Here is a 27973-nt window from a genome sequence, read left to right on the forward strand (position 1 = left end):
CTACTGCAGGAGGCATTCCTGCTGCCTCTGTAATTATTAATTCATAGTGCTCACAGAGATGACTTCACTAGGTTCCCAGGGTCCCACATATGCTTTTTTAAAGAATGTGGTTCAGCTTGTCACTATTGGTACTTACTGCAGTACCCAGGAGTGTGTAATAAATTCTCTGCGCTGGGTTTGTGCCACGCAGTGCACAATAAAACAACACAAATTTCCCTGAGTCAGTCACTTTGGAGATCCTCAATCTTAGATCAAGATTTCTGATTTCTTAGAACAGCTCAGCTTCATGCATTGGAGGGATGAGAAGAGTGTTACAGGCTCTGACTACCATAACACAATCCTTGGCATTTTAGCAAGGCTTCTTTGACAACAAAAAGAGAGGGACATAAAGAGAGGAGCATTTTTCTCATCCTAAAAGATTTTTTTAGAACAGAGATTTAATCTCAACAGCTTCTTAGGGGGTAGCCAGTGAATTCAGTTTCTATTTGACAAAAGCATTTTGGAGGAGCTTGGTGCCATAAGAATATCCAGACTTTGAACAGAGATTAATTTTAGAACTTTTAACTGCAAAGATTTAGAAAGGATGAAAACCCATTTTTGCTCTTATTAGCAGGCAGCCTCGGTCAGCACATTTGTGTCTCCTGATCCTGAACTTACCCTCTGCCAGTTGGCATTGCAAGAACTTGTTCCTGTTAAGAAAGAATTATTTCTCCATTTCCAGCCCACTGAACAGTTCAGTGCCAGCAGGACCATCCTGTCTCCCTCACACACAGTGCTTTCCATTAACCTGCAATATGAAGCCCCAAGCCTGTTGCTGTGGCAGAAGCCAGCAGTTCCTGTGTGGTTTCATAGTGCTTGCAAGAGAAAAAAATCAAAATAATTTTCAATGGGTATTAACAAGATATTGTTAAACAGAATACTTGATTTTATTAATACTTTAAAAAAGATGTGTAAAGACAACCAAAATTTACAATCTGTACACCCAACATGATTTTAGCAGTCCAGACAGCATCCTGCAACATTCAGCTGCCTGTGGAATATTTAGCACATTCTCAGACTCAGTCACAGTAAAGTGCAGCTGCAGAATATATCCCTAAGGGGCATTTGTCATCCAAAGCTTAGTTAGGAGAAGCCAAGACAAGGGCTCACCGTGGATGTGCATGGCTGGAGTGCCACAGGCTGATGGGAATATCACACCAGATTTGGCTCAAACTACTTCCCATTCAAGCAGCTCAAAGAGGAGAGGACAAATAAGATTTTTTTATCCATGGCTCTGGCTAGAGCTTGGCTAGAGAGAAGAGCCATGCAGAGAGTTAAGAAAAATACCACATTCTAATTACCATCATATCCTCCACAGAGTTTTTCCACCTTGCTCTCTGTTCCTTCACATGTTATGCCTTATTCCCTGCTGTCAGAAACAACAGACAGACCTTCCTCCCTCCCTTCTTTCTTTAATTTGGCCACTCTCTTTAATTTGTCCACATCCCTGCTGTCAAAATTCTGCAGGCACTGAAACTTAAGCAGAGGAGTAGAACTTGCTGGAAAGAAAATGAATGTTGTGGTTTTGAACTGTTTAAATCTGGGAAATTTTAAAGACCAAGAAACAGAGTATTTGAGAGGTTAGTTCAGAGATTTAGTTTGCACAGATCCTTGGGTCAGTATTGTCAGTGCTTCCTAGCAGAAGAGATTTCAAAGAGGTTGTTGAACTAACCCTGAGCTAACTGTGAGGTAAAGACTTCCCAATTTGTAGCATTTTGAGCATTCTTAGCTTTTCCCATCCCTTTTTGTTGTTCTGCCTCAGACTGTATCTGGACAGGAAGCCAGAATGGTGCTCCTGACCTGACAATTGCCTCTGCACAATTTTAAGTTCTCTTCATGTTCACAGCACAGAAATAAAAGAATAAAAGAGACAATTGGTTTGCTATTGCAGGATGAGTATTTGGCCCACATATGACTGAGACCAGCAGCATAGACATGATAGTGCTTTGAAATGTGCTTTTGCCTGATTGCCTGGTTACTCATAGCTCTGCACCAGAAGGCCACACAAGCCACATACAGTAGTGATATCACTGTCAAGTATAAAATTGGTGCTTGTAAACATTTATGCTTCCAGCTGCATTTAAGAAATTAAATACCAATCCAGGTACATGAATTAAAGTTCTCATTTGAGACAAAGTAAAAACCTTCAAAGATTGTTTGAGGATTTGTGTGCAATAAACTGGCTGGTTTTATCCATTTGGATTTCTGCAATAATGTTAGAAAAATCCTTCATAGTTTTACACTTTGAATTACTTTTTTCTCATTTCTACTTTTTTTTTCCCAATAATTTTGAAGGATTCTGTAACAAGTCATAGAAGATATGTTTCTATCCCTTAAGGTAGCACTAGTTACTAGTGAAGAAAAGAGCAACTTCTAGATACACTAATTATTATGAAGAAAAGAGCAACTTCTAGATTCTTGTGGATAATCTTATAATACCAGGACATTTTCTAGGACTGATGATCCTTTTTTATGCTCCTCACCCTAGTGCTTCCAATCAGTCCATAAAGACAGGCGAAATCTGTAACTTTGAGTTTTGAAAATCCAAAATCATTAGACCAGATTTGATGGCAGTTTCCACTGGCACCATGAAACAAACAATCAGATTTGATCTGTCAGTGCTTCAGATGTTGCAGGTTGAGCAGCTTTGAGTTTGCTCTTCGATGACTCGATGATGGAATTTTATACTCACAATATCCTGGTGGTTCCTGGTCTCCTTTAATGGTGGTCACAGTATCCAGATGCTCTTTTCATCTTTGAAACTTGATGTTGCTTAACTCTTTTACCACTTAAGTAGAAATACAGTTGGGTCTTTGAACAGCATTTTAAAACTCTATCGTTCACCCAATTTTAGCATAGCTTAGAAACTTAAATGTGACTTTTTTGCAACAAACATGAAAACACCAATTCATAAAGCAGCAAGAAGACAGGAAAGCACAGAGGACACCCTCCTCTCTTCTTTATGACACCTGTGAAATGATGAAAACAGAACATTAGATGTATACTCATCATATTAACCACCATTAAGATTACCAAAATCATAGATTTGATGAACTGAAATTAACACAAAACCTCTGAGGGGTACAGAACTCATCTATTAAACATAAGAAGTACACAGAGCTTTAGTTTTCCACAACAGAAAAGAGAAACTAAGCAGGGCAGCTGCCAGTCACTGAAGTGGGCTGGACTGGGAGTTCTAGAAGTGCATTTTTCTTAATGAAGCACTTTCAGTCTGTTAGTGCAGGTGCCAGGGAGGTGGGGGATGCAAGGTGAGTGCAGGAAAGGGGGCCTGATGTGACCTTGATCTGTGCCACTCTAGGGCACATCTCCAAACTTGCCCATGGATACACAGAGGCTGTTACTGTGCCTGCTGCCAGTGAGCCTGGAATCAGCAGCTTCCACAGAAACAAATCTGGTTGTCTCAGGGAGCCAAGGTTTATGTTACCTTTATGGAATCCTCTGAATTCACACACTGATCCTGGAGTCCAGCTGGTGAAGGTGTTCAAGAACTCCATAGGGAATGGTGGGATTCCACATCCTGTAAGGACAAATTCAGAAAGGAAAGAGATTTTAAGGAGCGTGATTTGCTTCACCTTCTTTGGATGTGTTTGATATGTTTGTGGCTTATTTTGGTTGTTGGTTTTGTTTCATTTTTTTTTAAGTTGTCTTTCCCTTTGTCTATCATGCTGTGAAAGTATATAGGCTGTGGAGCAAAGGAAGATGCGTTTTGATTTAGAAAAATGCAGTTCAGTACTCCATAGCCTTGTTGACTCTGGTTACAGGACACAACTGCACTTTGTCTTACAGGACACTCCTGTCTCTATAATTGTTCTCTACGTTTCCATCAAACTCCCTTTCACTGAATGTGTACTGGTAGCTTCAGTCTATTTAACCTCTAATGATGGCTGCTCATTGTTTACCCCTCAAACACAAGTGGTGCAGCACAGAGTAGGTCTGGTTCTCTGGGAGGGTAGAAAATTAACAAAGGGAAGCTCAGTGGAAACTGTATAAGGCAAGACAAGCTCGATTGCCTGGGATCACTGGGAACTAATGCAGCTGAAACCAGAGACAACATTTTTTGACATCTTTGCTTTTGTATTCTGGTGATATCTTCTTTTGTGCCTCTTATAAATCTGACAAATACAGAAGGCAGCTTTAGCATGATCTCTAACCCAGTTTTACAGGATGAAGATACAGCAAACAGCCTGTCAAGAGACTTACACCAAGTTCTTTATATGGGGACATTTTCGTAGGCTGTCAGTCAGCTGCTGGGCTCCAACACCAGTTATTTTGTTGTACTGAACACTGAGGAATAAAAACAACTTTGTTATTCCAAATCAAATGGTGTAATCAAACTTTTCATTCAAAATCAAAAATACTATATAGGCTAATCTGCAGATGGGGTAAGAAAGAAAAAAGGAAAAATCTCAAAATAGATTGTTGATTCAAAAAACCTGTAATAATATACTCGAAAGTTGAATGGGAACTTCATTGTATTAATTCATTTGAAGGATTCCTTTTTATATGTTCCTGAGGTCATTCTCCAGCTCCCCATGAGCCTATTCTCCAACCTTAACAGAGATAGTTTTGGGTTTATGGTGAACTACTCCTTAATCCTTTCTAATCACAGACTATCTGGACTCTGCAGAAACACATTTTCCCAGTGAAATTTCCCCAAAATCTTCTTCCTCAGTTTCTGTCTCCTCTAAAATCAAACACGTAGCATTTGTATTTTCAGTCTCCAAGGAAGTAAGCTTTCCTGGGCCATCTCAAAAGATTTCATACTCACTCTAGCACTCTTAAAGATCTCATTGCAGGAAGAACCTTTGCCAGATTTTCTGCTCCAAAATCACAAATGTTGTTATTGTACAAGCTGCAGAAAACCAAACCAGAATAGTCACAATTGAATAATGGATAATGTAAACAGATACTAGATCAAGGGTTTTCAAATATGCTTAGTACACCTTAACTTTCAATTTATCCTTATTTGCAGTTGAAGTTTAAAACACACATTCATATTTCCTGTATCAAGTGAGGCAAATGGCCACATCCTTCTTCACCTACCACAGGTACAGCAAAAATAGGTCTAGATTCTCTTGTTCTATGGATAATAAGAACTTTTCTGTCTACATTAGATCAAATTAAAAATCTGCTAAAAAATTAAGCACAAAGATCTGGGGTATAGCACTGAAAAGATTTCCACATCACCAAACCACTCCAGAATTGCACACCAGGGTTTCTTGCATTCCCTGCTTCACTCAGGCTTGTGCCAGATATCCCAGTGCAGTGGGATGGACAATTATAGCAGCAAATACATGCTTTGGTGGCCCTGGGTGCAATCTGTGCAGGGCATGATTCAAAAATGGGTATTATGGACTGGATTTAAACATCACTCCAGTCCTTACTATATTCCTGGCTATCCTTCTGTCTGTCTATCAGTCTGTTCTGTATGTCTGTCATACTTCTCTTCTTTCTGAAGACTTTATTCAAGAATGAAGTCAAAGGCTTGGCTGCTGCACAGTGTTACCCCTTTATTCCCTGTTCAGTAGTTTCTGGCAGAGACAGCAAGAGATGTTTTCAAAACAACTCAGCAGGATACCAGCACTCACCTTAGTGTTTTTAAGGAAGACAAGGAAGGGAGAGCTGTAGCGAGGTTCTCTGCACCCAGGTCTGTTATTTTATTCTGTGATAAACTATAGTAAGTGAGATCACTTTGTTAGTTGAGCACATTTATTCTAATTTATTACAATGTGGGGGAAATTAATTTTCAATTTTTAAAAAACGGAATTTGGACAGTCTGTTTAGACCAAATGCAAAGAAAAAGGGAAAATAGAGCCCTTGAAGGGAAGTCAGGAAGGATTAATCTATTTGTCTAATGAATGTACCCATTAAGTATCTCCATAGGCTCATTGGTCTTCCATGCCCATGGGATATTTTTGCCCATAATTGTTAACACATAGCCCCTTAAGCCTCTAGGTTTAATTTATTTCTTCTCAAAAGTTCCCTGAACTGTTAACCCTGCACTTACTTTAATGTCTCCAGTGATGTCAGGGTTGGAAAAACTTCAGATAGGCTCTTTGCTCCTTCATCTCCTATGCCATTTTCACTCAGAGCATCAAGGCTGTGTGACGACAAAGAGAGAATTAGCTTCCTTTTTAATCTAAATTTTGGTGATTTATTCACCTCAGAGACCACTCTATCTTGAAAAGCTTCTACTTTGCAGTAGCCTCAATCAGCATGAAGCATCACACAAATTACAGCTTCTCCAATAAGCAGCTTTCTGCTGCCCAAATTTACAGCCTAAGAATTTTTTTTACTAGTTGAATGTCTTGACCCATTTCCTTTGATATGCAAGATTATTAAAATGGTTATGAAATAGCTGTGTTCCAGCTAAGCTGAAATGAGATTTCCTGTGCACAGAAAAATACAGAACTGACAAAATCCATCACAGCCTGTAAATCCTTGCCTAAACACCTCCTTCTCCAGAGAGGGAGTATTAAAGATGAAGTTTTCCTCATATCTAGTCACAATTTCAGATACTGGATCCCCTTCTAATCTGACAATTAGGTAGTGCTGGAATATATTGGACATTTTTCAATTTTAAAGCTTTATTGTTTTCCTGAAATAACATGAAAAGACCAGACAAATGGCCAATGGGGTGTGTAAGGCCAAAGGCCCTCTCAAAACCCAGTAACCTTCCCACAGGTGCCATGGCACAACACTGACCACTGCTGGTACACTTGGTTTTAGTGTGAAGAAGCTTAAAACTAAGAGAGAGTTGGTTTGTCATGGATGTTCTGGAGCTGCTGATACAGGCTGGGAATGTTTCTGCTGTTCAGTTTGGTCATCAAACAAGGAGTCTTGTTGGCAAATAAAATATTTCTTGGGTACAAGAGCTCCTCCATCATCAAGGGCTGCTGAGGAGAAATGTTAGCAAAGTTAATCTTTAGCAGAACTCACTCTAAATGCTGAAGTGATGGAAATGCTGCAAGAATTTTCACGAGTTTTTGCAGTCCTTGAAGGCCACATGCTGGACCCAGCCTGGAAGAAAATACAGACAATGCAGCAGGTTTTTCACAAGCTCACAAGCAGCAAAATGCATGAATTTTTTGAGTTCTTTCCCTGCAGCCCCCAATGCAAGCTAGTTTACACTCCTCAGAAAGCAGCCATTCCCTACCACCTGCACCAAGGAATTCTGCTGTGAAGCCTCCAGATGAGGCTAAGGTCAGGCAAGACAGAGCTTGCACAGCAGCAGTGGGACATTTGCCACTTTTTTTGTTCATCTCTGCAAGGCTTATCTCACTTGTTTAAGATTCTTGCATTTCTGCTCTCTTTTTCAGGTTTTTCACTGTGAGTATAATCTTGAGATGAACTATATATCTGTTTCAGTATAACTGAAATGAAAACAAGTTATTTCCCCTCCCAACTAATAACAATTCAGTCTAACTTAAGATCAACGTTTTACTGCAGCTTAAAGCATAAACTTTGATATTCATGCTCCAAGCATTTGTCTCTCATATCCTATTTGAAGTTTCTTTGGTATCATAACAAGTTCAGTTACTTAAAAGGATTAGAATTTTAAACAAAATTTAAATAAAGGGAAGTAGGAAGAGGAAATTAGAAGAGAAAGCAGCATAAAATCAGAAGTGAGGCCAAGCATAGCTGTCCCAGGTTGGGATAGATCTGCAGAGCAGGAAACAGGTGAAGACCTGATGAGAATTCTCCATTGCACTGCTACAGTTTCTGCCCAAACTAATTCACATGCTATGGCAGATATTTTGAGCAATAGAATGGCCTTGGAGGCTGCTTACAGTTTGGGGGAAAAAAAGAAGTGTTATTAAAACCTCACTTTTAAAGTAATGTTACCAAGTCAATTTTCTGTCTTCCAGGCAAAGGGTGCTAAATAATTTATTTGGGAGGCATTTTCTGATGTAATCCTCTCATGGCCCTGATTGGCTAGAAAATTACATCAGAAGACTCAGACAGAGAAGTTCAGCCTTTCTGGGGAAAAATATTTCCCAGGTAGCTGGATCACAGTCAAAATATTTTATGCTCTATGGCACAACATCAGTACCTTGTGGTCAGGTGGGAACTCGTACTAAACCCAAACAAAATTGGTAAAGTTTGTTGATCTGTATTGCTGCAGGAGCCAGAAATGATGTTTTTTGAGTTTTGGCCATAAGTTAATAAATCTAGTTCAGAGAAAACACCCACGACTGCTCCTCCTTACACATGACCATCCCCATCAGTAGATGTTTAGCACTCACGCAAATTCCAGTTTCCTGAGGTTTCTGATGGCAGGAATTCCATAGCTGGTGCAGCCAGACGCTCCTTGCACACTAAATAAATCACAGTAGAACTAGAGTATGATAAATATTTTAGCAGCCAAAACAGTGTTTTAAAAATAATTTGTTAGCAGACTTTTACAGAAAATAAACCACTGTTGCATTAACTGAGGAACCAGGAAACTTCAGAGTAACTTCTGCTCCAATCTTTCTTCACCTGAGTAATATCAATCCAATGATTGCCTTTCAAAGTGCAATCATTGGATTGCTTACGCAAAAGAGTCTTTGCTCTTTTTCCAATAAAACTTAAAAATACATTTGTCTAAATCAACTATTTTCTGCCAAACATGAAACTATTTTGTCTATATTTTAATCAAAATGCTCCACCCACGTTAAAATAGAAGTCATCATTAAAAAAAAACCCCAAACAACCAAACTCTTTCTGCATGTTTTGAATTGCAACCAATCCCCCAGCTACATCAGCAGCAGGGATGGAACACAGGGTTTCAAGACCATGTAACACAAGCTTTTACCTCCTGGGCTAAAGGATTGACTCAGGCCACTTGGAACCAGAGCAAACAGGCTTTTATTTATGCCCAGGGTGCTACAGGGGGAAAGAATCAGCCCAGGTTATGTTGCTGAAATAACTGGAGGATGGCATACTCAGAGATTAAGAGAAATGACAGCTGGCTCTTTCACTGGCAGTTTTGATGACTGCTCTGCATGGTGCTGGCACTGCTCCTCCTTGCCATGACAGCCACCTCACAGGGGGGTAGGAGAACCCCCTGAGATGACCCAGGAGCTTGCATTGCCTTAGTTACTTCTCCTCTGGGCAAGCAAACAGCTGGTAGTGAAACCCTGTTTTCATAAATTGCTGATGTAAGGGGAGTTTTGATCATAAATGATCTTACCAATGCATCATCTTCTCCTGCATCTTTACAAGGTCGGAGAGGTCATCAATGTCTTTCATTGTCTTTGCCTTAAAGGGATCAAGAACAAACTTCTCTGTGGATGCTTTCAGCAGTTCGTAGTCTTTTGTCTGTTCTAAGGTTTTCCAGAGCCTGACTGTGTCACCAAGAGAGGCCCTGTGAAGTGACAAAACAATGAAAACCAACAGATGTGACTGCTGTTGTGGCATGAAAGTGTCAGCTACACACTGTGCTATGGATGGTGCTGTGGGGGACAGAGTGACCAACCTGAATGATGTCACATTCCTTAGGCTGACCAAGGCTTGCAGCCCTTGCATGTCAATGCTGCTGTTTCGCAGATCCAAGGAAAACTCTTTTCTTGACCTTTTCAAAACAGAGAGCAGTACATGGACATCAGGTGGTGTAAGAGCTATGCCCAGGAAAGACAAGTCTGGCTCAAGTCTTAAAGCCACATGCTGCAGAAGATAATTGTTCTGTGCTTCATAAACACAACATAAAAGCTCCAGCAACCTCTCTGGACAGAGAGTATTCATCTGCAGCCTTCTAATGTATTTCAAGAGTGTCTTCTGCTTCTTGGTTGATTGTTTTGCATCCTCATTTGAAAGAGAGCAGAAATAGGGGTCATCCTGGAGAAACATCAAACCAACCAAAAATCGAGGCATTAAATGTAACCAGTAATAAGGTTTTTTCTTCTTGGATAGAAAAGACAGGTACTTTGTTAGATTTTTATCCTTGAGCTCTTCTGCTAACACAAGGTGAAGCGCACACAAGAAATTCTGAATGACAAAATCAGAGAATGTGCTCCCAAATTCGTCTTCTTCACTATCTGAATGTCTGGGCAGTGCAAATGGCAGGAAGAACCCATACTTCAGTGCAAACTCTTTAACTTCCTTAGAAGGAATAAGATCACTTTTCATGGCACTTTGGTGCTTTTCTCCAAGATGCCAGGCTACACGGGCTAGGGCAGCAAGGCTCTCTTGATTTTGTGTGGCTGTAACATCTGTCTGCATAAGCATTATCTTCTGCTGAAAAAATTTCAGGAAGACTTCAGTAAGAGTTGAAGGAAGACTTTTCTCTCCCATTTCAAGCACTGCCTCACAGACAAAACAAACAAATCTACACATAACAGGGCTGTAGCAATGACTGAACAAGTACTCATGCTCTTTGATTAATTTCAGTGCACTATCACAGTGGGGTGATTCTTCAAAATATCTGGTTATGTACAATTCCCTCTGCTGAGGGGAAAATCCTACTATTTCAATAGTCTTATCCACTTTGGACACATACTGATACAGTTTGTCTTTTGGTCTTCCTGTAAATAATAAAGTACAGCCATTGAGTATCTTTTTTTGGATGAGTCCTGAAAGCAGATCCTTTATACTGCAGAAATCATTTTCAGGCTGGCTGGCTGAGGAACGAGGAGAATTCTCATGATCGTGCAATCCTTTAAAACCATCAAAAATCAGAAGGACTTTAGCAGGATTTTGCAATATATACTCAAAGATCTCTTGGTTTCCCTCTCGAGGTTTTACGAAAAATTCAAGGAGCAGTTCCTTCAGGCTGTATAGCTTCTCAGGCAAGCTTATTTGTTTGCAGTCAAACCAAAATACAAATTCAAACTGAGAAAACTCTCCATTGGACCAGTCCTGGCAGATCTTCTGAACCAGAATGCTTTTGCCCATTCCTGCTTTTCCCAGCACCACAATCACTTTAGTCTCTAAGTCTTTACACTGTGGGATTTGAAACATTTGGCTTCTATCAATGGCTGTCTTTTCCTTCTCTTGCAGGCTGCAGATTACCAGCTCCTTTTCCATTGCTTTTGCACTATTCTTTCCAGTCTTGGTGTCAGTTTGACTTTGAACAAGTGTCCTATCAATGAACAGGTGATCCAGATTTACTTCCCGCTCCATGGTCACAGATTTGCACGTGTCTCGGAAATAATCTTTAAGAGATGAACAGAAGGTTTCCACTTGCGCTAGAGAAATGAAGAGCACACACAAACTGAAGGGACCAGTCCACAAACTACACCATGGTGGCTTAGGTGCCTAATTGCATTATGGTAAAAGCACAGGCATTCCCATAGAGCCCATAGGTCTCAATTTACCCCATACAACTGCACTGAGAAGTGCAGGCACAACAGACACTTTCAGATCTATGAACTGAATAATTTTGAAGCTCTCTGAGCAGATGATAAAACCACTGAAGTACACTGAGCTGCTAAGTAGGTACTACAGCTAGATATCTACAGGAAGCCAAGTCTAATATCTTGAAACCAGGAATTGTGCTCAGACCCTCAGAACAGCTTCACAAACTGTTGAATGATTCCTACAAAGAGCTTTTCTGTATGGAAAGAAACACAGAATCTTTTCCCAAAAAATACTGGAAGGTTTAAGTTCAAGAGTTCTAAACTCACCTGGTCTTTTGAAAGGTTCTTCAGAAGGAATTATGGAATCTTGAACTTCTTTAAATTTCTCTAAATCTGGAGAAACAAAACAATATACTTGATGGAGACACCTAGATAATCACTGATTCAGCTTTACTAATTTTAACAATAAGATTAATGCAAATTTCCACATTCATTGTAGTGCATATTCAGAGTAAGAGATATTTTGTTAATTTTACAAGGAAAATGAATAAAATCCTCCCACAAGTAGAATCCTGCTGGTGTGCACTGTTTGAGGCAGAATGGCATCAAGCAAGACCACAGCTGTTCTGACAGTTGCAGGAAGCAAATCTACCATTACCAGGTGACATCCACTGTTCTTTTCAAATGTCAGTGTTTTGTGTAAATTCATGTTCACACATAGTACTTCTTTATGTCTTCAAAAGCAGTAACCTCCTTTTGTTATTCTACACCTTGTAACCAAGCACTAAGTGTGAAAGTCACAGAGAAGTGACTCTTTTTAACAGTATTTACCCATTACTCTCCCTGACAGAGTCTTGTTGCTGTCCAATTTTCTTTCTTTTCACCTGTTTGCTTTCAAACTATTGCACACTTTTGCAGTTGGGTCAGGTGAACAGTGTCTCCTTTACACAAAGAAATTGGGAATTTTTCAGAGAGAACACATTTTCTACAGATTGGTAATTGCAGAGTATCAGTTTTCACAAAACTTTTAGTAGGAAGAGCTTTGCAGATGCAAGACAGAATTTAAATTGACAGAGGCTATAACAAATTAAACCTCAGAGTCTCGTAACAGACAGCAGACATGTTAAAAAAATGACCCAAACCAAAACAGATTAATCTCCTTAAATATGTGAAAGTGTGTTTCATACCATAATATCATCTTGATCATCTTGATGTAGAATGTGGTCTAAAAGAAATAGAAATCTTAAAGTTTCAGAGATCTGAAAATTAATTCCTACCCTGCATGAGAGCAACCATCAGAATGGTTTGGGTTCAGATTTGCTTCTAAAAGGGAAGCACCGCATACTTCTAGTAAGAAAGAAGGGTTGGGCAAGCTTGTGTCTGGTTTTGATTTACTGTTTATTTATTAGCTAAGAAAACAGAATGGAAGAACAGAAAAAACATCTGTAATGAGACATTTAGATGGGAAACTGATCAAAGCAGGCAGGAGTGAAGAACTTTTAAAAAAGGACAATAAACTGGGTGGCATCTTACCTGCTGATTTGTCTGCTGCTTCATCTGGAGTTACAGGGCTTGTGGCATATGTATATTGTGCTGCAGTAAATCAGTTGGAATTATTAGCATTGTTCAGTCACATAAACAGTAAATGCAATTTACAAAGATACCTAGGGATATTTGCCTCTTAATCTCCACGTTATACTTTTGCTTTTGGGGCAGTGGAAGCCACCAGAGGGCAACAAACTCCTGCACTGGGCACCAGCACCAGAAACAACTCTGATCTCAAAACTCTGAGTTCCAACGGCTCTCTGAGGGCTGGAAGAAAAGTGTCTCAGGAAAGTTTGTTACCTGCAGTGGGACTGTTAAATCCTGACCAAGGCTCTGATTTCTTTACAAGCCTTTCTGTGCATTAGGTTTCATTATTGCTTAGTTAAATAAGTCATCATCACGTTGGTTTTGTGGCTTCCATGGGAGCTGGCTACAATCTGGCTGCCAGCACTGAGCATTTGAGATGCTCAGGCCATGCTCAGATCATCTCCCACTTTCTGAGGGTGCTCCAGCACCTTGGGCTTTGCATTGTTTTAACTAAACCTGACTTATTCCAGAAACTGGATGTCATAGCAGACACAGGGGACTGGCTGCTGAACATGAAGCTCTGCAACTCTTATCTGCACATTTTGGACCAGACTAAGCAGCCAGTGATCAATACAAAGAAGGAAATACCATCCATTTTTGTTTTTTTAAGGTCTATATGGGTAAAGCCTGGAGGTGAGAATTGGCTTTGAGTAGAAGCAATATGGTTTCTCTCCCAGTTCAAAGTGCTGTACCTACATAACCCCCAATTTTCTACTTACCACATAAATTAACTGGAATACTTGGAGACATGAATGTTTCCATGGAAGGTGTCAGCACTGGAAAGAAACAAAGCATAGTTTTCAGCATATCATAGCTATCAGTAACTGAATGCTTCTGTCAACACAATTCTGTTGGCAGCATTGATTTTTTAGCACTTTATGCTTCTTTATGGGGATAAAAGGCTACTGCCCTTACCTGGATATACTAAAACATTAGATGTGCCATTTTCAAGAACAAAGTTATATATCTGCTGAGGAGGACCTGCCAAGCCTGGATTCTCTTGGTAACCTTTCACACTGGCTGGTAGGCACTCTGAGGTCAAATGTTCTGACAATCCTGAAATGAGTGTAGAATAATTACTCTTCTGTTTTTAAAGGGTTCTGCTTTCTAAAGCTTTATGAGAGAGAAAAAGCTTTCTAACAGCTATTTATCCTTTATGGCAGCTTCTAGGCAAATCTTCCCCGTGGAGAATTCACGGGATCACGAGGGCCATAGAACCCATTAAAAAAAGAACTCTTACAAGATCTGATGAGCATGAAATACAAGGGATTACCCACCTTTTAGCAGCCACTGTTTTCAACAGTCTAAAGAGAAATTCTATTATAATGAGGAAAAGTGCTTAAGGCAAAGTGTGTAAATGTATAGCCAGAGGTCCAGAGAAGAGAAGATGTGTAAATAGTACGTATCTGCATTAAATTTACCTTCCTTGCTCTACATCCTTCCCACATAACTGCACATCGTGCAGGTTGTACAAGTATCCTCCCTCTCAACCCACTCTGGGAAAGTGTTTTAGTGATTCAGTGCTTGTAATTTAATCAGCCATAGCTCTGAGTTTCTGTAGGTGGGACAGAATTTCTTCTGCTACTTTTTGCTGCTTCAACTCACATGAGGTACTTCATGACTTGCAATTTACACACTATTTTTGGTTCCTTTCCAGTACTTAACAGTGAAAGGTGTTAAACTGGGCCTTTGTCATTAGCACTTCTCAGTGTGCCATGAGCACCCTCTGCTACCTTAGCATGGCCCAGGCCTGGTGCCTACACAGCCCAGCAGTGGGATTACTGCTCAGTTTTCATGAGCTAAATTTTGCTCTACTGTTGCAAATGTAATTATCCCTCAGTCCTTTACACACCTCTGGGTGAAAAATAAATTGGAACTAAATTAAAGTTTAATAATGAAAATTTTGTGACTTCCTATTCTTAATACAAGTAAGTAATTACTTAGATTAGCATATAGTAAATAATTGTTCTCTTATAACCTGCACCAATTAAATGAAAGATTAATTCTACTCAATTAGGAGCAATGCTCTTTTAATTCTCCTTGAATATTTTTCACTCTTTTAGTGAGTGCCACACTTTTAAGGGCTTGACTGACACAGCTGCCATACCTGCCATTTTCCTGCCATTGCTCATGGTCAGTGACAAGATTTATAAGAGAGTTTTCCCCATGTGTAAATCAGCCTGTGTACAGGTGCACACCTACAGCCGTACTCTACGTACCAGGAATTATGAGGCTTCTTTCCAGCCCGTGGGCAGTGGGAACAGAAAAAGACATGTGCTGGTTGCTTAGGGAGGTGCAGCTCACTGGGTGGCTGTTGAGAGGCATAGCAAAGAAACTGCCATTCCCTGCAGACACTGCAGGGACTTCCACTTTAAAATAAAATCGCAAAACAAAAGGAGAAAGTTATCTCATTGGTAGAAGTTAAAGGAATCAAAGAAGAGGTCTCAATAGATATGATAAACCACTTGATTCTGATAATCTGTTTTGATTTTCCAAAAGCAAGAACAATTCACAATAGCTCTCCAAATCTAAAATGTATTTATTAAATTCTGCAGTAGACCACTTTTTCTTCTTAATAGTTCACTCTTTAAATTTTCTTTTTTTTTCATCTTTCCTGGCCTATCTTATTTCCAGATGTATCTAGATGTACATGATGTACATGGTTGGTAGGTAACAACAATTGGCTGCACCAGTTTTCCAAGCACAGTTTGTTGCCTCAATGTTGTATAAGAGCAGAGAGGCCCACAAGCAACAAACTGGAGACCTTGACTCCCTACTTAGACACTTGAAAGGACAAATGGTGTGTATTAAGTGTCTCCCAAAGAACAGTCACAAACACAAGAGCTTTTAAAGATTTATCTCTTCTGCAGCACATCTTTTTCCTCCAAGAACAGAACAAATGGGGAGAGAGGCTTATGCATTGTACAATTTCATGTGCTTATCAAAAGATTCCTACAAATCAAGTATAAAATGCTTATTTGAATTAATCTGTTAGTTTCATTGGTTTTACACCACTCCTATTATCAGAGTTGGTTTTGCTTTTTCCTTCCCTCTCCTGTCTAGCTGCAACAAGTAAGTCTATATTTCATCACTTTCCTGTGGTCTAGTCTTTTTATCAGGAGCTACAAACCTGTCTGGGGTATGTGCCACTATTTCATTCAACTCCTTTGAAAGAATCTTATCCTTGGCTTACTACTTTGAGCTTTAGTACACATTATTTATTCTCTTTGCTGTAGGTAGCCTTCCACGTCAAAAGAGCTGGTGCATTTGCCTTTGCAGGATCATACTGTGACACCCATGTCAGGTTAAATAAACTCCTCATTTTGTCAAGTAGCTCATCTTTTTGTCAATTAGGTTTTTCTACACAATACTTCTACTTTCTTATGTATATTTTCCTTCCTCAGCACCTTCATTGGGTCAAGGACAGTAGAGAAACTAATAATATTCTGAGGACTTCCAGGAAAAGGATGGGTGCAGCTTCACAAAGCACCTGTTAGCTTAGTGATGATCCTTTCCTCAGGAATGCAGGTTCTGTAGGGTGAGGCATTTGGAACTGATGTGCCATTTCCTTATAGAAAACTATTATTGTTAGTGTGGCATAAAGGCAAGCATTTAAAAGTGCCAAATCTAGAAAGGAACTTAAGCAAATAGAAAGTAATCCACCTTTAATGGGTACTACCTGCCAGGAACTTTACCTGTGTCTAAATAACTACAATCAGCAGGTACCAGTTCAGTAGAAACTCTGATAACCTTCCCAGAGCTGGCAAACTCGATTTTTCACAGCTAATTCTGCTCAGTTCTCCCTTCCCACTCCCTCAGAACTTCAGCTGGAAAACCAGCTTGGATCACAGTCATGGTGCACATGTGTGATCTCTCTGATTTTCATGCAGTCTCTGCCAGTTCCTTACCTGAACTGTGCTGAGGTGCAGTCCCAGATCCCAGCACTCTGGCTGGATCTCTAGGTTAGACACTGTTTTGGCTGCCCCCCTGACATGCACATGGCCCCTAGGGTTTGGAACAGTCAGAGTCCCCTTGGGAGGCTTCTGAGGTGTGCTGACATATAACGAGTCAGATGTTCACCATTTGAAGCACAATATAAAATAGTCAAAACTGGCTGCTCTCACCTGAATTTTGGAAGAGCTTTTGCTGGTTTAGCTCTGCCTAAGATACCCCTTTGGGCTACAGTTGGATGGGAACATTAACACCAGTTTACACCCAGGGGACAAGTTCCAGCCTGCCTGCTGGCGCCAGGTGTTGTCTTGTAGATGGTCTAACAATGCGCAAAACCTAGAAATTTCCTTTTCTCCCTTTCTTTCTTTGGTCTTAAGGACTTTATAGAGTGGACTGGGCCAATAAATCATCTCTTCACAGTTATTATTTTCACTAGGATGTTTCACTGGACTTTTGGAAGATGTCACACTTGGAACAAAGAAGATCAAACCCAGGACATGTGGAGCTATGACCTGATGGGAAATATGACTCAGGTCATAGCTCCAAATGTCCTGGGTTTGATCCTTTTTGTCCAAGTGAGACATCTTCCAAAACTTCAGTGAAAAAAAGGGTGTATGTGATAAAAGTTACAGAATTTGGCACTGACCCACGTGTCCATTATTTTTCTTTCTTCTCTCATGTGGATTTTGAAAAGGTCAACTGTGCCTCTGCTGACGTTAAATAATTTTTCTATCACCTGGCAGGAACATGTACTTTTGAAGCATAAGGATCCAGCTTCTTAGGCTACCACATAGCTGATCCTAAGTTGCACAATTTAATAGCTGCAGATAAGAGGACATGGATTTGCTATATCATAAATTAGTCAGAGGAATCTAAAAGTGTGATTTTTGCAGAAACATGAAAATGCATAATGATCAAAATCACCAAATCTATGACAGCAAACTTTTCTGGAAGGTAGAGTTACAGTACTTAACAGAGGATGACATTTTGGAACATGAGACAATATCAATAACCTTTTCTTATTCAGCCAGTGACTTACCAGTTTTCTTATATTTGGGTTCTGAAGCATCACAGTAACTCTCTGCTGCAGAGCCTAAGAAAGCTGAAGGAAAGCAAAATCATGGTAAGTGGCAAAATTTTGGTAATTTTAAATTTACCCCATGAAACTTTTTTTAACTGGTGTTACCAGTTTCAATTCAGCTATTTCAGTACTGTACTGGTCCAATGTATAAAAATGAGTGTGAAAAGCCTTGTGTTATTTCGCTCTGACTGTAGAGTTTTAATTAGGCTGCAGACTTTTATGCCAAGGATTTTTGCTGTTGTTCTTGCTATTAAAGAGACAATGTTCATCCAATGCTTATTAAGCTATAGTTACACTGAAAACAAAGTCAACACTGCCGTGAGGATGACAAAAACGCAAAGAAATATAACATGTTTAATGTTTGCAACAGGACAACAAATTCTGCAAACTGTAAATTCTACACTTGGAAGAGCTGCTTTCATTTCCGGCCCACAAGCATGACCAAAGGCAGAGGAAGCATGTCTGATGTCACTGAAGAACTGCATGATGAGTGCATTGGGCTGTGCTAAAACCAAGGGGCTGTAATACAAGCTTAGAACTCAGCCACAAAGCCTTCCATATTGTCACTGTTTTACACTTACTTCGTTTAAGACATGTCTGCTTCTTTATGTCAGGAAACTTCTCAGTGTTTTCAGCAACAATGTCATCCAAAATAAGGTCCCCTGCTAAAAACATGAAATAGGGTCCAATGTCAAACTTTGTTCTAAAAAAATTACAGAGAGGACTAAGCAAAAGAAACACATCAACAGAGAGCAAAGATGAAATATACCCCAAATAAAAGATAAAAAACCAAATCATGCAATAAAAGATGTATCCAGATCCATATGATTTAGAAAGCCCACAGAGCTCTGAATGCAGACTTTGTCACCCTGTGTTAATTTCTGAACTGCAAACTATTAATCTACTGGCAGTGGCTAATAAAGCATAAGTACTTCTCAATGCTTTAATGATGAGCAAAGGATAAAACATTGCAGCTGTGTCACAGTGTGATCTCAGTACTACTCAATTTATGTACTAAAGGGATTATTAGATCCTTTAAGAGAAGAATAAAGGGCTCTAAAAATACTTTATATTCTGTGTTGCAAGAACTGTGAAGTTCACACCACACTTTTACTGGAAAATATTTAAGTACTAATACGGTATCCTACCTTCTTCTAAAACCAATAAAAATATTGCCATTAGGTGCAAAACCCCCCAAATTCCAAACACACCAGGGAGCAGCATAAATAATTTGAAAAGCCTTGTGAGCTTCCCACAGCCAGAATTATTCTAGGGAAAGATTGACCTTTGGTAAATTTGTCCTAATTATTTTGTTCAAACATAAAACGGGATATACAGATATTCTGTTAACCTTCTGGTTCTGTGGATTTCTCAACAGCCACCTACTGATATATCTGTTATGGAATGGTAAATAGCTGTATTTGTGTTGCCACCAAAACAATGATTTGGTACCACAAGCCAAGGAATGTCTTCGGTCAAGGATGGATGAAGGAATGATTTACTATATATAATAACATTGTTGCATTAATCAGGGTGAGAAGTAAAATTTGACACGCTTCCCCAGGCAGCTCTGTGCATCCTGGACAGAAATCAGTGTGTGTGAACTGTATTTATACACATGCAAAGTGCTCTGGGGACTTTTGTGTATCATCCCCGCAGTGCTCAGAGAAAGTGTGATGCTACTTGAGGCTGTTAATGCACTGGACAGTGAAGCTGTGCATATCCTGTGGCCATGGTGACATGATCAGCAGCTGGGTCAGAGATAAAACTGACACCTTTGAGAAAGGCCTGAAAAAATGCATAAAATCCTCATTTTTCCAAGAAATTTGTGGGACACTGTGTCTAGGGGGAAAGAAGAATATGACACCAGAGGTGTAGAAACTTTACTAGTGTTCAAACTAGGGGCATGAAGAACATGTTAGACAGAACACTGCCATGGAGAAAATTAGTCTTTGCCATATCAATCTTACCAAAAATGTCTTCAACCTGCTTCTCTTGCTGATCCTTGAGCACATATTCTACTAGTTCAGCTAGCAACAAAGGAAAAAAAAAAAAAAAGGAACACAGTAATGACACAGTAAATGTCACAGCAAAACATTTGTAAGCTTATCCTCATTAACAGAACTCTGCAGTGTAAGTAAAATGGAAGAGTTAAATTAAGTTTTTCTTGTAACTTGTTGTTCAGGAAATAAAGATCACAAGAAAAGAGAAGTTGAGAAAGGAAGTATTAAGCAGAAGGAGACATTAATAGAGAGATTTTCCCCCAACAACCACAAGCTACTGTTAATCAGTTTCCCCACAATGCACATGCACAGGTACTCTAAATTAGATCTACCAAACATGAGAGAAAGGCTATTTGAGTAAATGCCATGCCTTCAGGTTGAGGATAGAATTTATAAGAAATAGCTATAGCAAAAATTGAAAAAATTGCTTTCATACCTACTTTAGCATAAGCATCCGTGGTGTTGGAACCGGGGTAGAACCCATCTCCATTTTCATATGGGAAATCCACATTATTTACCTGTTCATAGTTGTTGGCATCAACTTCAAGATCTAGAGTTAATAAGGAATATGCATTGGCTCAATGAATGCCATAACCAAGCAGTAAAACCACCAGAGCACAGGACAGGCAGCACAGGCAGATTTGTTACTTCAGCAGAAGGCTTTGGCTTTTCATTGTGTGTTGGCTAAGAAGGAACAGAACTGAACTCTCAGTAATTCACACTCACCTGAAAATCAGCACTTTTCTTTTGCTAAACTCTGAGACCTCATCTCTCCTGGTAAATAAAATACTTCCTGAATCCATTCTATGAATATCAGGCCCAGGCTCATACAGCCTAATAAACCTTCTTGTCCTTCAGGATATGGTAGTATCACCCTGTTCAGAACAATGCTGTGCCCATGCTAATCCCTGAGCTGAACTGCAAATTGCCTGTGAAGCTGCCAGTTGGCCAAGGCTAAAACCTTGCCAGGGATCATGCTAACACTTTCACAGTAGAGATGCCCAGCTTCCAGTAATTGGTGCCATGTCTTGATGATGTTTGATTTACCTATATCATCTCAGACATTGCTGAGGCTGAAAAGTATTCCTATCAATGAAACATCTGTGATAGCATGAGTCAGTGCTTGACCCCTAATTCGTCCTACTTTCAGTCACTGAGCAAGTGAACCATGGGCTAAGAAACACTCCTGCAGCTGTTTTTAACAGTCAGAAGATGAGAGGGAAAAGACCAACCTGGAAAATGATCAATCACAATGATGATTCCATATTCTGGTGCTCAGTTCTCCACTGATTACCCATGTGCCTACTGGCACTGGTCACTCATGAAAACCACAATGCTCCACTTTGGTAACATTTTCCACCTATTTGGCACAGAGCTGTGAGACTTCATATCTGGCATGCACCAGCTCTTCTCCAACCATTGCCATTCTCAATCCATGGCCAGCTCATTTGTTTAAAAATAGCTCAGCTAACACTCCATACCACAGATACACTTTCATACTTTGGGAAGGGAGAGCAGAACAACCCACAACTTCCACACAAAGGCACCAGCACAAAGTTCGAGATTCAGGGCAACCTCCCGATCTGATTATCTGTAGGAACTGAAGTGCAAGAAATTATCAACTTTATACTCTTTCTCTTCTGCTTTCTCATTTGTAATGGAATTATAAAACCACTGTGTCCCAAAAAGCTGGAAAATGGCACCTGGTAAGGCAACTCCATTGTTTCGGTGCCTTAGGATCTCAGAAAGCAATGTAATGCTGTTTGCTTGTGGACTGTCTTCATTACAAAGTCATCTAAAAGTCTGTTTTGCAAAACTTTTGGCTTCAAGCCACCGAGGTGTTGACAATTACACTTGGCCAGCTTATGACAGGAACATTTGCAAATAAACTACTTACAGGAGTGATATCCAAATGAAAGACACTGTCATGCCCTGATGAGTGACAGTACAGTGTGCTTTGTTGGACTGACTGAGCAGGATGCTATAAATATGCACAATTTAAAGACATGACAGTTTCTGGAAGCAGTCACTGTATGCACAGACACAGACAAACTTACCACATCCTAACACCAAGTGCTTGTAGACTTCAACTCAGTTATCATGATAAACTGCCATGAGGTGGCTTTGTAGCTGAGAGGAGATGGCAACAACTTACAGCATGAGGAATAAACCAGTCAAATATTTTTTTAGGTTTTACTAACCTGTAGAGAAGTCACCTTCATCTCCAGATGACTTAGGATCAAAGAAAGTACACAGATGTAATGGATCAATATCACTCTGCAGTAAATCAAGGTAGCCATTTTCAGGCATAAACACAGAATCCATGGTTTGTCTCTGTCTGGAATCAAATTGCACAGGAGTTAGCTATGACACAGCCACAGCTTTTATCAGTCAAATCCACAAGTCCTGCACCGTGGCTTTCTGTTGCAAGGCACAGATCTTGAGGCTGGAGAGCTGGCATTTCTTACCAAGACCTGCACTGGGTTATAACCCTGAGTTACTCAGAGATCCAGAGACAGCCTGCAGTGAGACTCACCTGCCTTCCACTCCAGTGAGAGGAATGGGATACTGCAGTCTGACCACCTGGACCAAAAGGGTATTCAAGTATTGAATAAATAACAACCCTCGTATCTTATCAGGATATAAATGATGCACAAATCCAGCAGGTATCAGGGAAATTAGAAGACTGCAGTGAATATGATGGGAGAATCCAGAAGCTACATTTCTTCATAAAGTTTATCTGTTCCTCCACATCATTGTAAATTCCCTTCTATTTTCTTCCAGTTACTGCAGCAGGCACTAGAATCAGTTCAAACATTCCTCCTGGATATTCAACAAGTACAGACTAACACTACATGTTACTTATTAATCACCTTTATCAAATTATTTCAAACCCAAATATTGGATCCTCAGTGTTTAAAGATCATTGCTGTAAATGCCACCTGAGCTGATGACCCACATGATTTACTCCAGCATAATACAGAGGTACCAGGATGAAAAGAACAACTAGCAAAAGTTTCAGACTCTATCCTGTTAAAATAGGTGTCCTCACTCCAAAACCATGGAAAGTTTCAGCTTGTCATCAAGCACCTTATTTTGCAATGAAGAATATCTAATAAACTGCTCTCAAATACTCTGCCCTTAGCAGAAGGCCACTGATGCTCCCTTTTGCATCAGTCTCTGTTCCTGAGGTGTGCAAACATGGAGCAATTGCTGTACCATGAAACCTACCTGCAACATGGGAAAAGAGAAATACAGCTAACACTGCAGCTGTGACGACAGAAGGCAGAGCAGACCTCATCACACACTACCATGTGCTGCCTTGTTATCAACTCATCTTTATTCCTCTTACCCCTCCATGGGCTGGTCCCTCTGAACAGCTTGGAAATGGAGATTTCTGCATTTGTTGCAGAAAATGCAAAAATCTAGAGCCAGAAGTTTGAAAAGGAGGTGAACATGGTGTGGTTCCATGAGAGGAGTAGCCTGCACTAAGATAGTTCTCCTTTTTCATGTTTTATGGTCTCATTACAATTTATGGCCTCATTATCAAGATTACAAAAAAATTGATATTATTGCCTGGCAGCTAAAAATGGAAAGCAGAAGTTGAGAAACCTGCCTGGGAACCAAGAACGAGGTTATAAACACAGATTAAATTTTCAGTTTCTTGCAACACTTTGTTTTGCCCCTTTCATTTGTTGAATTAACAGAAAAATCTAAATATGGCCTTTCAGAAGGCCAAGTTGCCAGACGGTGTGAAAAAAGCTGTTGAAAAATTAGCTCTGAGTCAATATCATTTTGGGGTTAGAGTCAGAGAAGAAATTGGGCAGAAGGCTTAAGGGGAATGCAAGACAGACAAATCTATCACTCCAAGTTCAGTGATTGGTAAACTGTTTGATTCCAGCACAAAGAAAAGGGCATGTGTAGGGAAAGAGACTGAGTAGGCCTACTTAATCTTCATGGAAATACTAAGCTTTAATTAGTTTATAGTCACAAGGGCTTTTCTATCTTTAAACTTTTCTTTCAATAGCATTTCTCTGTGGATAAATACATAAGTAATGCAAAAATGTTCTAAGCTACAATGGTCAAGAAGTTAGGAAGCAACCAAGGGAAAGTCTTGGCAGTGCCAAATCTGGCTACAGAGTTTAAAACTAGAATGTAAAAGATGGTATAGCTCAGGTGCACAGGAGTGAGACAAACATACTCTTCTACCTCAAAAAGATGAAGATTTCCACTCTTTCAAAAATTAAAATCTCAGTTGCTTGCCTTTTTTTGCTTCACCAGTCTGAATGGCCCTCAGCTTACTCTGGTATTTTTTCTTCATTGTTTTGGTTTTGGTTTTGACACATATCCTTATATAGCTGTCTCTCTATTGACTACACTGGCTTTAGGATCCGGAGATATCTTTCTAATATGAAACAAAAAATTGGTAATAGCAGCTGTATTCTGCTGCATTAAAAATATGGTCCCACCATAGAAAATATGCTGTGAATAAAGAAGCAAGTTTTTGAAAGATGGAAATTTTTACATGGAGAGGAGGCAGAGGCAAGGAAGATGACATCTTAGCGACAGCAAATGTTTTGCTGCCTATTGTAACTGAAGCACACAAAATGAAACCAGACCTTTACCAAGTTTGTTTACAGCAGCAACTCCTTTCCCAGAGTTTCCCCTTTTTTTTGTCACAGCATCCCAGCAGTCCTGTCTGAGGTAAAGGGTGAATAAGCTCTGCACTGCTCAGCACTTCCTCTGTTGTTTCATACATGATTTCAGCTTAGTTTCCTGATTTTACATTCCCTTTGGGGTCTCATGGGACCCAATGCTGCCAAAAGGGGTATTTGGCACAGTTCCATGCTGGAGGAATAAGAAAATTTGCAATGACTTCTGTGTTAGTGCTGTGAGGGCAAGGCCAGCTCTCAGCAGGAGCAAGGCAGAGCCTGCAGGGACCTGCAGCACAGGAGTCCCCAGGGCCACCTGCAAGGCTGCCACACACAAAGGGCATGTGCTGGGCGGGGGCGAGACAGGACGTGCCTCCAAATGTATTTCCATTCCATTTAGAGAGCTCAATCCTTTGTGGTTTGGACACTGGTTAATACAAATATTGTTCTTTAAATCCTTCAGTAACACCTCCTTTCCCCAGCAGCAGATATGCTCCAGCTGCACGGCCACACTTGGCACCCTGTGTGCCCTTTGTGCCACCTCTGCAGTGACTCTGGGCACACCTGACACTGCCAGGTCTCTACTCAGGATGCATTTGGTTCAGCTCTGCATCCTGAATACATGGCATGACAATATGGTTCACTTCCAAGACACACAATGCTTTTTTTTCAGTGCTTCTTTAGAGCTCAAGTGAAATACGAATTAAAAATGCTGGAAAAGTAGTGAAAGAAACAGTGACCATCACTGTACAAGGACAAAGAAAGAGTAGGTATTCACTTAAATCACATTTTAATCATAAGAGTTAGGGCATTTTAGATTTCAAAAGGTAATGGGATAAATAATTTTGATTCATCATTTTTCCCAAATAATTTGATTTAATCTTGTCTTATATTTTATAGGGTCAACATGTTAAAGATTCCAGGCATGGGGTCTGCTACTAATTGAAATCAAATGTTATCTGAGAGAACAAAGGATTAAAAAGGCTGAAATGCAACATTTACTCCAATAATAATATAAAGGAGAGAAGATTTGAGGAGAGCTGTTAGGGGCTTTCCTTCCCAAACCTCTGTTGACATATGAACTAACAGGTAATAAATCTCCCACATGAGTACAGAGGTTATGAAAATGAAAATTTGTAATGTCATTTTAGGAACAGAGGAAATCCCCCTCCAATTTAACTTTTGGACCAGTTTAGGAAGCTGAAGATAATTCATAGAAAAGAGTAGTAGTGCCATGCAAATCACACGCTTTTTAACCACAGGATGACAGAGCATCCAAGTCTTTCATAACATTCCAAGTCCTAGAATACAGAAAAACTGACGAGTGAGACTTCTGTGAAGATGGGAAGTTAAAAAATGAAATACAAAGATTTCTGAACAAAGGCTATTTTCCTGCAACACCCCTGACCCATTAAGTGCTACACGTGAGTCTGAGTGAAATAAGCTGACAAAAAGCTGGTTACATCAAGATGTAAATAAGGAGTCCAGTGAAACACCAGTACTTTGATTTAAAAGCACTTTGATTGAAAAGCTCAATATTGTTTGCCACAATTTTGTAGCCTTGTTTTCTTTCACCAACTTTAGAAAGTTTTCTCTGATTCTCTGTGCCCTCCAAAGGTTCTGTCACCGTGCAAAAGGCACTCCCCGAAGGCAGAGCTGTCTCCTGGCTTTTGCTGCAGGCAATGTTTTGGGACAAGCTTCTCTGGGAGGTGGGCAAGGACAAAATTCCCTCCACGTTTTCCAATCACTTATCTCCTTTTCCTTTTCCCAAATAAATGACTTACAGTTCCTCTGCTCCACAGGTACCACATAGATTTTTCCTTTCAGAAATGCCCTGATTATTTGTAAAATGCAAGTAATGGAGCTCAATTTATATTTAGCTTTGAAGGTTTAGTTTCTGTTTCAGATCTGTGAAAAACTTATACACTGAAAAGTCAGTTTAACTTTTACTATTGTATTACCCAGCTCAAGAAGAGATACTACTTTTGCTGAGTCTTTATCTTTCTGATGAAATTGTGTTATTTTCCCCAGACTTTATAGTCTAAAATGAAAGAAAAACATGGGATGGAGCTGAAAAAGAACCTGATCTATATCCTGCACATTATTCTTTGTCTCCTTTAGAGATGAGTTTAAAGGAGTTTTAAAAAGCATAAATATCAGCTCAAAGGAGTTTTTTCTTTCAATGATGTTACTGGAGATATTATTGGTGTTGGAGATGGACAAGTTCAGGCAGAGCTATAACAAGTGCCCTGCAGATGTCAGGCGTGTGATTCAGAGCAGATTTTGCCTTTCATGTCCACTATCACTGTCTGTCACAGCTGTGCCCAGCTCTCCCATCCCAGCTGTGAGATAAAGTAAACCATCACAGAAGACACTTGTCTACATTTTAACTCAATGGCTTTCTTTGAGACAGAATTTCAGCCTGCCTCAATGGGAAAGTAAAGCTCTAGGTTGTGTTGCCAGAGTTGTGAAAAAAAATGGAAATAAGCCAGCTTCTTTCAGTGATTCTCAGTTTCGCTTTCCATAGACACAACATTTATATGAAAAAAGAATATTCTTAACAAAGTCTAAAACAGACTACAATAACCCTTTGAGCAAGTAGCAGGGCTAGCCACAAAACAAAATCACAAAACATTCTCTAAAATTTCACCCACATTCAGACATCAACCCACTAATATTTGAAGCAACACAGGTCCAGATATTGGCACACTGCAATTACAAATATGTACAAAAAGCAAGATAAGATGAATTTACCATGAAAAAAACATGCATTCAAGAATTGAGGAAAAACTGACCTTAAGAAACTGGACAGTTCCTGCTCTTTCACACCGGATTCAGTACCAAAAAATGATGAGCACTGCCAGCCCTGTCCAGGGCCAACAGAAAGTAACAGCAGAAAGGAGGAAATAAGACAGACCAGAATACCCAGAGGGGGAATTCCAAAAAGGAAAATTAAGAGGAACCTCCTTTCTAGCAGCCCCAGTATAACAAGCAGTATTACCTTCACTGGCCAGTTGTCCCTGCTAAGAAGAGCTTGATCTTGTCACTAATTAGGAAAACATCAATTTATTTGCTTGGAAACCAGAACAGGATGAGAGTTGACAATAACAATTTCCATTGCTCCCCAAATTCTTCCTCTCCTTTTTCATTCCAGTTCAAATCTGTCCCAAAGCCATGCTGTGAAACAGACCATCAGTAAGAATAAAGCCAGCAGCATGTAGGCACTTACCTTGCAGCTCCACTTGGTGTAACAGAAGTGAAAGTATGTCTTTCACATGTTCACAGACTCTACCAACAAAAACAAGTTTTGCATCT

The 27973-nt window shown here is 39.8% G+C and overlaps 1 protein-coding gene across 4 annotated transcripts; it reads right to left on the reverse strand.

Annotated features, from left to right (window-relative positions):
* Positions 1-1446: 1446 nt before the first annotated feature.
* CIITA (class II major histocompatibility complex transactivator) lies at positions 1447-27915 on the reverse strand. Of its 4 annotated transcripts, none has more exons than XM_083872456.1 (21): positions 27888-27915; positions 22208-22344; positions 20443-20556; positions 19974-20033; positions 18585-18668; positions 17962-18024; positions 15191-15340; positions 13887-14027; positions 13691-13747; positions 12873-12932; positions 11667-11732; positions 9521-11228; positions 9236-9409; positions 8307-8378; positions 7000-7080; positions 6068-6160; positions 5649-5732; positions 4829-4912; positions 4261-4344; positions 3485-3577; positions 1447-3008 (listed from the first exon to the last, which is right to left on the reverse strand). In XM_083872456.1, the coding sequence occupies exons 2-20, from the start codon at positions 22329-22331 to the stop codon at positions 3505-3507; spliced, it is 3372 nt and encodes a 1123-aa protein (XP_083728582.1). In that variant the 5' UTR covers positions 22332-22344; positions 27888-27915; the 3' UTR covers positions 1447-3008; positions 3485-3504. The 4 variants fall into 4 exon arrangements, with proteins under 4 accessions (XP_083728582.1, XP_083728583.1, XP_083728585.1 ...); XM_083872457.1 differs by lacking the exon at positions 27888-27915 and adding an exon at positions 27454-27546; XM_083872459.1 differs by lacking the exon at positions 13887-14027.
* Between the last annotated feature and the right edge of the window lie 58 nt (positions 27916-27973).

This window comes from Zosterops lateralis, assembly GCF_965231275.1.
Source record: "Zosterops lateralis genome assembly, chromosome: 15".
Lineage (NCBI taxonomy): Eukaryota > Metazoa > Chordata > Aves > Passeriformes > Zosteropidae > Zosterops > Zosterops lateralis.